This window comes from Ascaphus truei, chromosome 2, assembly GCF_040206685.1.
Source record: "Ascaphus truei isolate aAscTru1 chromosome 2, aAscTru1.hap1, whole genome shotgun sequence".
In the NCBI taxonomy this organism is placed as follows: Eukaryota; Metazoa; Chordata; class Amphibia; order Anura; family Ascaphidae; genus Ascaphus; species Ascaphus truei.
In genome coordinates this window covers 58190225-58204182 of record NC_134484.1, presented here as the reverse complement: position 1 = coordinate 58204182, position 13958 = coordinate 58190225, and the positions used below count along the sequence as shown (strand labels likewise).

Sequence of the window (13958 nt, the reverse complement as noted above, 5' to 3'; positions counted from 1 at the left end):
ACAGGTGATTGCTAATTAAAACATTTAATATACATATATTAATATACAGGACATAGAAAAAATAAAAATAAAAAACTGGGTAAAAGGACAAATAATGCCGATGGACACACTGCTGCAATGGGTGAAATACCCACTCACCGGACGATAGATGTAAACAGGCGGTGGATAAATCTGAGAGTATCCCCTCTCTGCTGCTTAGACAGCTACTGCAACCGATCCGGTCTGTAGATGGAGCGTGGCACACGCCCGCCGGCGTGTGTGAGTAAAGCTTCTATCAGCTGGTATTGCAGGACATGCAGATAGGTTCAGAACGGCTACAGCAGATTCGCCTGATGTATAAGTAAATCCGTCTGCCTGGAACAGCTGATTCGTCACCGGATCCGTTCGGGAAGGGGGGGAATCACCACAGTGCTGCAGTGGGAGTCCAAGATGCCACCCTACGCGTTTCGAAAGCGTGCTGCTTTCTTCCTCAGGGGTTCTGTCATTGTGTCCGTCATTGTCCATTATATATGAGTCCATAATTAAACCTAATTCACCTGGCAAGTATAGCACATGCGCAATGGGCTCTCAGTGTAGTCAGTGAGTGCTCTGATTAAAGGAACATGCACTATATATACTTGATCATTCAAAAAAGTATGTTACTACATAGTAGTAACTCTCAGCTGAAACAGATATTCTACAACAAACTTATATAAAGGAAACATAAAAAAAAACAAACATAAAAAAAATAAAAACTTTTTTTTAAAAAGTGACATTTGTATCAAATATGGAACAAATGGGGATAAGCCTATAAAAATGAGTGTTACATATACTTAGTGAATTATTAGATATTATTAATGTGTATAAAAAACATATGTGTGTGCAATACAATATAAGCTTAAAGAATACATTACTGTGCCACTTGTCTTCAGCTGCAAGACGCGAACTAGCGGCAGTATGGAAGCAACCAACTATCCCCTCAATCCTTAAATTAAAAATAAAGTCTGGCAGATTTGCTGCATGGAAACATCGGTTAGTCTTAACAACGATACATGCGCAGATTTCCTGAAGGTGTGATTGCCATGGATTTTGGGTGCTGGTCAACGAAATATTAATACCCTCCTAATTTTGTTGTAAAAACTGCTATATATACACTGACTGTGTGTGTGAATGTTATAAGATGATTTGCTAGGTAAAATGCAAACTGGATGTGTTCTTTCCTCCCCGTCTTTATTTTTTGTACCCTTCCCTCCCCATCTTTTATTTTCTCCATTTATCCCTCTCCCGAAATTTTTTAATAAAAATTGAGTTTAAAAAAAAAAAAAAAAAAAAGGAGGAGGGAGGGAAAACTGAAACACTCTCGATGAACACGCATGTAAAGTATTTCTTCTTCATCTTTGTATACTTTGTATCATTTTGGTACCTCATCAGTTATACATTTGGGTCAAATTCTCACACAATAAATACTTACAGGTTATACAATGAACCCTTTTTACACTTCTGAAGATTTTATGTTTACTTTTATAATTGTGATGTCCAGTTAAAGGCAACAGTTTCAACCCCTGCAGGACTATGGGGAGTTGTCCTATGGGTATTCTAGAGCAGTGGTGTGCAAACAGGGGGGCTAAAGATTTTCCAGATAGGGGGCACGGCATGCGTACTAAGGGAATGGGGATGGGAATATCCTCGCAACAGCTCAGAACCGAATTTGCATAGGTGGTGCTACAATCTGGGGTATTGATTGGTAGACAAAAATGACAGAAAAGGACCCCACAAGCGAGAGCACTTAAACCACAAATAAATGATATCGTTGTCTTGTTTTAAAACGAATTTATTGGGAGATGTACTCCAAATTAAAATAAAGGTTAAGGTTGTGTGAAGAGTGTATGCAACCAAGTACCATAAATGATGGGTGATTGCCACCCTAACAACAAATTTGCCTCATTCAAAAAGCGTGAATATTAAAAGCAAGCTTGAAACCATAGGGTAGTGCTCATAGGTATTATAACCACAGACGTAATTAAAAAAACAAGGATACACTGTTGCCAAATCGTTCAGTATTCACTTATAGTGAGTGGTTGCTAGCAACAAATTGTGACAAGTTATATGCTGAGTGTATATATAGTTGGAGCGCACTGTATTGGCCCCTTCATATAGCTTAACACCGAGTGATACCGCAGCCAGCTATTACTTGCAACTTAGTGTCCTCGATGGAAGTACTAGATAAAGACAAGTAGATTATATAATTACTTCTGTTGTGGTTGGGGCACCTAGATTAATTAAAGCCCTTGATACTTGATTTAATATGCTCCTTAAATGCGTTAGCAATGAGTAAATGAAGTGTAGAAGTAAATATATTGAGCTCCTATTTACTTATTAACCTCACTAACTACAGTAGTTAGTTAGAATCCTGCAAACTTGTAAGCCGTTTCCAACTAGTCTCTACGTACCACATAATCTCTCACCGCATCAGGCAGGTTACGGTCCAAGTTAGAGAGCCCAAATAAATTAATGCTCTATTCCTGTTGTTAGTGAATAGTACAGAATGTAGTGTCCTAACATTCAGTATGTAATAGTTATTTACACAGGTCAACTGGCAGTGCAGGTCTCTAGTAATATCGAGACTCTGCTCTGCCTAAAATTACCACAAAAGGATTTATTTTAGTAAACCTGTCCGGATTTAAAACGGTATATAAACTCCGGTTAGTGTAAAATGAGAAACCGTCTTTGGCTGTCTATCATGTGTACCGTGAGACCGTGCGCATTGATCGCTGTATAATCTGATTTAGTATAGCTGCATATGCCTTTTTTAATGCAGAGTGCTTGGGGTGTTCGTCCGATGTATGTGCTATATTAACCCCCTACTTGCCTATATAGCAACGTTCTGTGTGCTCAGTTGCACCACTTCTCCGATCCGTTAATACAGCCTATTTAGCAGGTAATCAGATGAGCGGAAAAAAAGGTTGTAGTATCAAGAGAGTGTGTGGAGGGGCTGGTATCTTGTATTATCAATACCCTGCTCCGCCATTACATCAGGTGTCTTATAGCAGAGTACCCCCCCACCCTTCAACCGCCCGGAGCCCCAGTATAAATATATATTCAAATTCCCGGTTTCTAACTCTGTAGAGGGTGCTAGAAGGGCTGATAGTAAACTTAGTAAAATGGTATCCGCAGGGGTAGCATATTGTAGCGGAAAGTACCATTGTCATATAGAAGATAATTATATATATCTATATATTATCTGCCCTTTCTATGCAACCCAAGAACAAAGAGAATAGACTTAAAAAATAGTGTATTAAAACTGAAATAGCGCATATATTAAATTCGGAAGCTGAACATAATGTTTTTGTCCATAGATGCTTCTCTATGTGATGTCATAGGTAATAGACGTCGCAGGGGGCGCGGCAGTTACAGAGGTCCCACGCTCTCCCACAAGGCATTTAAATTAAATGCCGGGGGACCGCACAAGGCCTCTGTAACTAACTTACCTTGGCTTCCAGCGACGTGTCATCATGGTAACCCAGCGGTCACGTGACGTCGCATTGCCATGGCGTCTTTTGATGGTGGAGCCGAGCAGGAGAGGAGAGCAGGCAGGGGGCGCCAGGGGAAAAGATTGTGCACCCCTGTTCGAGAGAAGGCTATTGCTTGGTTGAGAGGTGGACAACATTGTGATTGAAGGCTTTCGTAAATCAACCAAGATAAAGATAATTACATGTAGGCAACTCTTAAGACACTACCTACTTGTAAAGTGGAAAGTAAATTTACAGGGACCTTACTGGGAGATTATATACCTTGAAGGTAGGGACTATAAACCTCCCACAAGATGCTCAATAAGCAGTTACAGGTGGATTGACTAAATACATTAAACACACCCTAACAGTGGTGCCCAGTGGAAGTGTCCTGCCAGGGATTTGATTCGGCCCAACAGAAAATGTAAAACAAATATATATATATAATCAAAAAATAAATAGACGATACCGTTCTGTGGCTAACGAAATGCTTTTATTTGTGCGAGCTTTCGAGATACACTGATCTCTTCTTCCGGTGATGTTACAATGAATGAAGCAAGCAAAGCGTACACTTAAAAATAGTGTCTCTTGGAATGTTATCTGTGCTTGTCTCTCCCCTTCCCCCGGTGTGGATGTGATTTATGGCTAGAGGTCTTAAATGGTTCCTGAAAGTTAGTGATGTAAGAGTGTGTGTGTGTGTATCTGTGTGAATATAAATGAATAGAGAGCCCACAGTGTATACAGTGCTTTACAAAAGGTGTGTGTGGAGTAGGAGTTAATATAAATGGTGTGGGTAGGTGTGGAAATGTGAGAGATTGCAGCAAAACTAAAAGTGTATGTAGATACTGTGTGGTCCCTATTGGTGTGTGTGTGTATATATATATATATATATATATATATATATATATATATATACACTGGCGACACACTTTATTCGAGCTCGGCTAGTCCCACGAATTCGGGTATACCCGGGTGTATTGAGGTTTGTGACTGTTTTCTGCCCGAGTGCATTGGGTTATTTTCCCCAAAAATATTATTATATTTTATATTTTATATAGGTTATTATATATATATATAAACTTTTCACTTTACAAGTAGTGAGTGTCTCAAGACTTGCCTACATGTAAGTATCTTTACTAGTATATACCAGTTTTTTTTTTTTTTTTTTTTTTTTTTAAACGTTTTTATTAGGCATATTTAGGTTTACATACGTTACATTACATTACATATCTGGCCTAATACAATAGCATTTTCCTTGTTCAAATAGTAGAAGGGTCGGGGTAGAGCCCCTGAGGGGATGACCCTAGGACCACATCATGGTCCGGAGGCCTGGAAAGGGAGAAAAAGAGTACGGCGGAATAGAAGGGGAAGTGGGGGGTGGAGGGGAAGGGCGGGGTAAAGGGAGTTGGCCCTCCCTCCCCTTGACCGGCAGGACTCTCCCATCCATATCCCAAGGCTCTTCTGCGTTCACGTTGCTTAGTGAAGAATATATTGGTTTGGGTTAGTGGGTTAGCCAGGGCTCATATATCAGTTTTTAACTGCACTAAGTCACATACGCATATGCTTAGTTTATTAAGCCCTTCAGCATACGGATCTGCTATTGAGACTTACCTTGACGTTGGTTAGCAGGCTTATCATTATTTGATCAAAAGATGCAACCAAAAGTCTCCTTTGTCATACAGACTTAGGTTTCACTATGTATAATTATTTCCCCATTTATTGTTAGCCCAATGGGAGAAGCACAGGGATTCACTTCCTGTTTTACCACATAAACAGTATCTTATATCCATTCTATTAATATTTGTACAAATAGAGAGTTTTAATGATTTAACAGATCTAAAGTTCCCCTTTTCAATGGGTAACTCGATACCCAACTCCATTTCCCAGTCTAACATATATGAGTTTGGGGAATTTGAGAATATAGCCTGCACATATTGTAGATACAGATGTAGCAAGTCTTACTGTCCCCAGCGCCGTGGATGAACAAGCAAAAGTCTTCAGCTCCGGGAACAATGTCTGCTGTTATCACGCTGCAATGGGTCCATTCTTTTGAATGAGATCCCCCATAGCATTAATCCTTTGGTTCCACAACCGCCGTGGTTACATAACCATGCATGGCTGCGGTACCAAAGACGTTAAGATGCCTACATCTGCAGTAGAAATTATACCTTTCTTATAGGAGTACTCTTTCCACAGCAGCTCAAATTGTGTTCCTGCATGCAGTTTACCTCCAGGAAGACCCAAAGAAGAAAGTGTTGCAGTTGAAGATACACACAAAATTCGGATTTAGTGAGATTAAAATGGTCTTGGAGATCTGAGAAGGATTTTAACGTTCGCTTTTCAAACAAATGGAACAGTCTGGTGGCATTCGCATTGCATCACGCCCAACTTGGAAATTGTTTTACATATATCCAATACGAAAATCGGGATTTACCAACAGAGGCGTTAGTATTGAGGGGTATATTTGACAGGTCACTTTTTTTAGTCCAGCGGTTGCATACGGACAGAGAATTATTACTATTAGGGGTATTATATATTTCTTTGGACCTGGCTACTTTCCAAATCCACAGCAGATTTTGAGTGGAGAGTGGTAAGACAAATAAGTTTTTATCAACCCACCATTTAGGCCCTTTGGGACTGCGCCATGCTATTAATTGTGAAATGTGTGCTGCAGAATAGTAGTAAACAAGATTAGGTAGGACTAGACCACCTTATGTGACTGGTCTTTGGAGATTAATGGCAGAAATCCTTGTTTTTTTTCCCCCATCCAAACAAAATGATTAATTTTACTCTGGAACTTGTTTAATTCTCTCTGAGAAATTGAAATTGGGAGAATTTGAAAAAAATCTAGACAGCTAGCAAGGATGATCATTTTAATCGCAGCTATGCGATCTGGCCACGATATTTCATATTTGTCTGAAGAGATTAATTCTTTATAGAAAAAAAAAATAAGTCACCCAGGTTTTAGTAATTTTAATACCAACGTATTTACTGGACGAACCCTACTAATTCTATGAATATTTGGTTTTAAGGAGTTATATGCTTAGGAAGGAAGAATTGACACTGGGGGAGGGGGGAGAGGTGGGGTCCCTTTCAGAAGCATGGACCCACGCAGCTATTTTATGACAGACATTGTCCACGGCGCCACAGACCTTTCCTTGTACGTCCATGGCACCGAGCACAGTAAGTCTTGCTGCAGCTGTATCTTTTAATGTAGTGGTACATCAGGTCTATGTTTCCAAGATTGTTTTGACTTTTCAAAATGACTTTTCCCACAACTAAAATGGGTAATCTAGATAATTTATCAACATGATTGTGTGTCTGCCTAGAAAATATTTAATGGCCTTTGGAAAAAAATGAGCAGATGCACTAATTGGGCCAACTGTACATACTGTACGTGCAAAGTCCATTCTGCAACTTTTTGCTGGACAAACAAAAACACTGAAACTTTGGCTCAACATTTAGTCTACCAATGTGATTTGCCAAAAGTTTGCAAAGAAAATCAGCGCTAGACTTTCACCAAAATGATGTTTTAACAAGGAACTCATTTATGGTTCAAATGTTTGAAGCCTATGAAAAGAGAGATTGAAAATAAATCAGATAGTCAACCCATCACTATATACTTCTACAATGTTAAATGTATCTATGCCTGAAAGATCCTTTTTATCTGCCTTCGGGTTACATTTCGTCTGCAAAAAGCGCTGGCATCTTTCTACTTTTGGAACAATTCCTCCGTCTTTCTATAGTAGTCCAGTTTGCGAAGCACATTTATCCTAATTGTTTCCTCTCCTCACCTCAAAGACAATCACAGTGTTGTCTTTTTCTCCAGCCCGTTATACTTATATAAGTAGTGCCCCATAAAGATTTACAGGGTGTTTCATCTTTTTCCTGATAGATTAACTCAATCACTGTGAGAGGATGAATTGTGCAATTTGCGTTTATCAAAGACAATACAAAACACATGGAAATACTATCAAAAGCATGTTGGATCTGTTCCTGGAACATAAGATTTTATAGAACTGGCTACTTACATTTGCTGAGTTATTATATTTTAGGTGGTCCAGAGATTTAATTTTTTTTGCATGAGAAGGGTTCATACAGAAGAGCTTATTTATCACATTATAATTCTTTAGATAAGGATATATGAATTTATTTCTCTGACCTTGGATTACTGCATAGAAATTACCCAGCTAAAGAAGTCTATTCTCAAGTCAAAGGAAGGTTATTCATTTAAATATATTAAAAAAAGGAAAGTGAATGTTTGCATCACACACTATTGTTAAGTGATGGATTACTAGATATCACATATGTTATGACATTTTCTCTAGCTAGTTTCAGCCTATTACACCTACCGACCCTCCAACATTTTGAAAATAAAAATAGGTACCACTGTAGTTCCTCTACTCGTGCTGGATGGAGGTACAGAGCAATTCCTATGGAAGTCCCCTAACCTGTGCAGTTTACCACACACACAGAACTTTCTGTTTAGTAGGTACAGCTGGTCTTACAGGGCCCAAACAACATGTACAGTAGTATAGCTGCTTAATACTGTAGGTACAGTTGGAGTGTTTGCATCTATATGTAGGTTTACTACATCATAATCTGTTTTTTTATTACCAGAGTAAATAGCAGTCTTCCTGTCTTTTATTCCTGTGGATCATTTATTTATTTATTTATAAAATGTTTTACCAAGAAGTAATACATTGGGAGTTACCTCTCGTTTTCAAGTATTTCCTGGGCATAGAGTTAAGATGACAAATAATGCCTGGTTACAAATACACAGTTACATTAAGTTTGCCGGGTTATACATTATATACTGTACAAGACATTGCATGCACAGTAAGAGATCATATATGTTATAGGCGTATGTAACAATTACAGACCAGATTAAAACGTGAGACAGCTTTAGTTTTGAAATAACTTAGGCTGGTGTTGGCTGTGAGATTGTTACAGTTGTGAGGTAAGGTAAGAGAAGGAGGAGCGGACGGATACTTTGTTGAGCCTTGGGACCATGAACAGTCTTTTGGAGTCAGATCTCAGATGATAAGTGCTGCATGTGGTAGGGGTGAGGAGCTTATTGAACAACTGTTTACAGTACACATGCTTTCAAAGATCTGAAGAACCCTGTGAGGCTCAAAAGATTGTTTACCAGTGTTGTCCAATAAAAGGTATCATGCTACCTATGTTTTCCTTATTTCACATAGGGGACCAACACAGCGAAAATCATTATTTGTCTTTTACTCTACTTTAAATTTGCAAGTTTTACTAATTATATTTAAGCCTGCAAAAGTTAAGAGAAAAATGTCCACATTAGACAAAATCTTATAGTTTCTTTTAGGAAACTCACTTCTGCTAACTTTTTATGAAACCTTACAAGCTTGCAATTTATTTCACAGGTAACAAAAGTCCAAAGTTTCCCTAACTTGCCATGTTGGTTTGCTGAATGTACTAGAGGTATAAAATATGATTATTACCTATGTCAAAGTCCCAAACAATATACAGGCATACCCCGCTTTAAGGACACTCACTTTAAATACACTCGCGAGTAAGGACATATCGCCTAATAGGCAAACGGCAGCTCGCACATGCGCCTCTCAGCACGTCCTGAACAGCAATACCGGCTCCCTACCTGTACTGAAGCTGTGCGCAAGCAGGGAGACTATAGAGCCTGTTACAAATGCGTTATTTACATCAGTTATGCACGTATATGATGATTGCAGTACAGTACATGCATCGATAAGTGGAAAAAAGGTATTGCTTCACGTTAACTAAATTTTTGCTTTACATACATGCTCTGGACCCATTGTGTACGTTAATGCGGGGTATGCCTGTAATTGCGCTCTAAATTATGTGTGCATTATTCATAACAGGAAAACAGTTCACTATAAATTAGAAAAATGTCTGACAACATAAACCTCTTTTACACCTTGATCAAAACTACGGTTTAATTTCTAACACACCAAGAATATCACAATAGATGCTCAGCAGCCAAAAGAAAATTATAAATCATATGAATGTATAATTCCACAAGTTTGTGTAATTAGCCTTTGTATAATGTATTACAAAAAGAATAGACTTAAAAAAAAAAAGACCAAATAAAAGATGCTTATCAAATACTGCTTTTCTGTGCTGCAGTCTCAATTTGCGCTTATTGTATGGCTTAATTTCCATTCCAATCAGGAGTACAAACAAGATACAGAGAAAGCAACTTTTCATAGTTCCTGTTTTTGTTTAATACAAAATAATGGTTTACATCTTACATTCATACATTACATCCAGAACCATTGATAACATAAAGTGTGACAAAAAATTACAATACTTCATCACACAATTGGAACTTAAAAACAAGAGACTTGTGCGATATAATCTGGTATTCACAGAAATATTAGCGTAAGGGGATTTTCTGTACTGTTCCTTAACACAGACGTGTTCAACTCCAGTCCACAAGCCCCCCTCCACCTCAACAGGTCAGGTTTTGAAGTTTAATCAGAGGTTAATAAGTGTAAATGATCTTTTCAATTTAAATTGGATATTTTGACCCACATAAGCATCAAATTCCTCTGGACAATAAATTCTCCTGGATTTGGATTCTTTCTTTCTTTCGTTATTTTTAATAAGATTGTTATTTATGTAACTGCCATTTGGGGTATTACTATGTACAGTGACAGTAAAATGATGGGCACCCTGGATACTATTAGAATATAGAATACATCAATATACTGATCCCTAGGCACTAATAAGTGAGCTATTTGGAGATTAGTAATTCCCCAATGAAATACCAACACATAATTGTAGAAGGTATTTACATAGGAGTATCAGAAAGACAGGTAATACTGTTCCTGAAGAAGCTTTGTGAAAACGCGCTGAATTGGTGAGCCTGGGACACAGAGGGAGTGGTGAAAGCTTAGAGCGAATCCAGCTGATTCAGTGACAGCATTTCCGGGAACTGCAAGTGACGTAGCGATGGTGGAGAGCACCAAAATGGGCAAAAACAGGGAAGACGACGCCACAAACCAGGGATCTCAGAATTTTATTTTGCGCGTTTTAAACGTGAGTATAAATTTTATATGTTTTAATGAGCCATATAAAAATGTTATAGGCATACTACACTATCTGTAGCATTTCTTCTATCTGAGATTTGATAGGGAATTTAATGACTGAGAAACATGAGGGGGGACCATATCCGAGGTGAACCCTTGCTCCATTCAAAGAGAGAAAGGGGCCTATGCTATAAGCGTTTATAAGCCACTTATCAAGCACTTATCGGGCAAAATGCCTACTGCCATTCAGGAAGCCACGCCTTTAGTGGACGATAAAGAATGAACCGCCAAATTTTTGAGCCTTAAAAAAAAAAAAAAATCGCTGAGTGAGCGGCGATAAGTTACTTATCGGCAGGTTCTGAAACTTGTGCAATTCCAGTAGCCGTGATAAGCTTGTTGAGGCCTATAGCGGCTTTAGAATGGCGAGTTTCTCCCAAAATCCTCACGCCAGGAAAAATTGGTGTGAGGCTGGTAAGAAGCTGCTGAGAGGTGGTGAGACGGGACTTAGAAAAAAAATGCTTTTCCCTGCATTGGCTTGATGCCTAGAGATATCGGAGCTGATACCCATTAATACCAGCACCGGAGACCCCAGGCATGAATCCCATGCAATAAAAATGCATTTACAGGCAACTTCCTTTCCTTAGCAGCTAACTGCTAAGGCAATTAAAGGGTTAACCCCTCCCGCTACCCACCAAGGGCCAAGTACCCACTTCACTCACCTCCTTTTGCACTACCAAGGATCTCAATCACTACAGATGAATGCGGAACATGTGCACAAGGCAAACAATGCATGCAAAAGCACAATATTACTCTGACAATCTCCCCAGAATACATAAAACCCAGCTAACTTCTGGAAGGTTATCAACAATATATTCCAGTCTTCTAACCATCAACAACCAAGTTATATCACTATTAATCTGACAAACCCCACTGACATTGCAAATGCATTCAATGATTACTTTGTGGGGTGTGCTACTAACTGATTAGCGAAACGCAACCCAAACCACAAACATGAATCTCATCCTGGGAGTACCCATATAGCCCCACCCCCTCCCAACACTGCCCACAATTTTCAATTTGGCCAAGTGTCCGAAGAGGAGATTACACAAGCGCTCTTCAAATTAAAACTAAGCAGCCAATGTGGACCTGACTTACTACAATCTAAATTCCTAAGACTTGGTGCCCCAGCCATTGCCAAACCAATAGCTTCCATAGTCAACTCTATCCTGTCTGTAGGCCATATCCCTAAGACCTGGAAAACTGCCAGAGTTGTCCCATTCTTCAAAAGTGGGGCCAAAAACACTGTCTCAAACTACAGGCCAATCTCTCTTCTCCCAATACTATCCGAAGTCATGGAAAAATGTGTCCACTCCCAATTAAGTGATTACTATACCAAGACAAATTTCCCTAGCCAATTCTAATCTGGCTTCCACCGAAACTACTGTGCTAAAAGTTTGCAATGAAATCCAGTGTGGAATGGAACGGGACAACACTCTGGTGCAATATTCCTAGATTTTGCAAAGGCTTTTGATACTGTTGATCATGCTATCCAGAACTCTGGAATAGGGAAGCATGCTTTAAACTGGTTTCAGTCCTACCTATCAGGTAGATCCCAACATGTGTCCATCTCAGGCTCTAACTCCAACGATCTGGATATCACCTGTGGTGTCCCACAAGGCTCTGTTCTGGGGCCCCTACTCTTCTCAGTGTTCATCAATGATCTTCCCATAGCTTGTAAGGAAGCTTCAATACACATGTATGCAAATGACACAATCCTATATGAACACAGACATAGCCTCTCCGATCTTGAACACATACTTCAGTCTGACCTTTTGAGACTCGAAAACTGGATTTCCAAAAACAAACTGTTTTTAAACACTGACAAGACTGTAACAATGGTATTTGGGACAAAGACAACATTTTCAAAGCTTCCAGTGACTGAGCTCCAGATCAGAACCAACACTAACACCACCCAAACTCCTGTTACTAGTTTTAAATACCTGGGCATATGGTTTGACTCCCATTTAACATTCGGGATGCACATTGATACCCTGACATCCAAAACCTATGCCAAACTAGGGGTACTTTACAGGAACAAATCCTCCCTAAGTCTCCTGGTCAGAAAGCGTATCACACAGCAGATGCTAATGCCAATTATAAACTATGGAGACATAGTATATGGCTCTGCACACCAAACCCTCCTTTGCAATCTTGACACCCTGTACAATTAAATATGCCATTTTGTTCTCCAATGCAACTACACCACACATCACTGTGAAATGCTCAAAGAACTAGATTGGTCATCACTTGAGTCTAGGTGCAAAGTTCACCTTTCCTGTCTTGCCTTCAAATACTTTCTGAGCAAGCTGCCCATCAATCTGAACAAGCTCCACACCCCTACCACATGCAGCACTTAACATCTGAGATCAGACTCCAAAAGACTGCTCGTGGTCCCAAGGCTCAACAAAGTATCCGACCGCTTCTCCTTCTCATACCGTTCACCCCAAAAATGGAACATTCTACTGGAGACTGTCACATCCACCACCAGTTTAAGTTCTTTCAAAACTAAAGCTGTCTCACATTTTAATCTGGTCTGTAACTGTTACATACAGTACGCCTATAATATATATTTTCTTTAGCTGTGCATGCAATGTCTTGTATATAATGTATACCCTGTTCACTTATGTAACTGTATTTGTAACCATGTATTATTTGTCTTAACTCTGTGCCCAGGACATACCTGAAAACGAGAGGTAACTCTCAATGTATTACTTCCTGGTAAAATATTTTATAAATAAATAAATTATATATCCATTTCATATTTTGACTGAAATTCTGTGCTCCCCTTACCTGGAAGACTTTTCTTAAAATAAACCTTAGGAGTGAGGGTCAAAAATAGGTACTAGTGATGGAATCCAGCAAAGATGTGCAAGCTCTTTGCCCAAATTTACAAACCATGCACAATCAGCAATTTTATCGCTTTGCAAAAGAATAGATGTTTTTCAGAGCTTGCAAGCTTTCTTTTGAAGCATTTTGACATAACATATATAAACATACCACTCTGTAAATGAGTCTGAGAACATATATATTTCTTACCTCCTTCTTTTGAACAGAGATTAACCAGGCTATGAACTGTGTCCATCAGTTCAAGCTGTTGTTTCTGTAAAATGCTGTTATTATTGGTGGCCTTGTTCAGCTGCTTCTCGAGCTCTTGGATTATGTAGCTTTGACGTGAGACAAGGCCTTGTAAAGTATCCTTTTCTGTTTTTAAAGCTTCTAGTTCAACTTTATGTCTTCCTTCCATTTCGATAATTTTGTTCTCCAATAGACTGTAAAAAATGGGAGGGGGAATGCAGAAATAGGTTATAACAGATAAATTCAAGTATTTAAGCAGATGGTAAAATGTTGACAAGGATATCGGTTGGATAAG

At 39.0% G+C, this 13958-nt stretch overlaps 1 protein-coding gene across 2 annotated transcripts in view; it reads right to left on the bottom strand.

The window, feature by feature from the left end:
* The window catches only part of ANGPT1 (angiopoietin 1), a 375883-nt gene that overhangs the window by 135653 nt on the left and 226272 nt on the right, over window positions 1-13958 (bottom strand). For both annotated transcript variants that reach the window (XM_075582478.1, XM_075582477.1), the window contains exon 4: window positions 13625-13857. In XM_075582478.1, the coding sequence (XP_075438593.1) occupies window positions 13625-13857 (233 nt within the window). The remainder of the gene's footprint in view (window positions 1-13624; window positions 13858-13958) is intronic.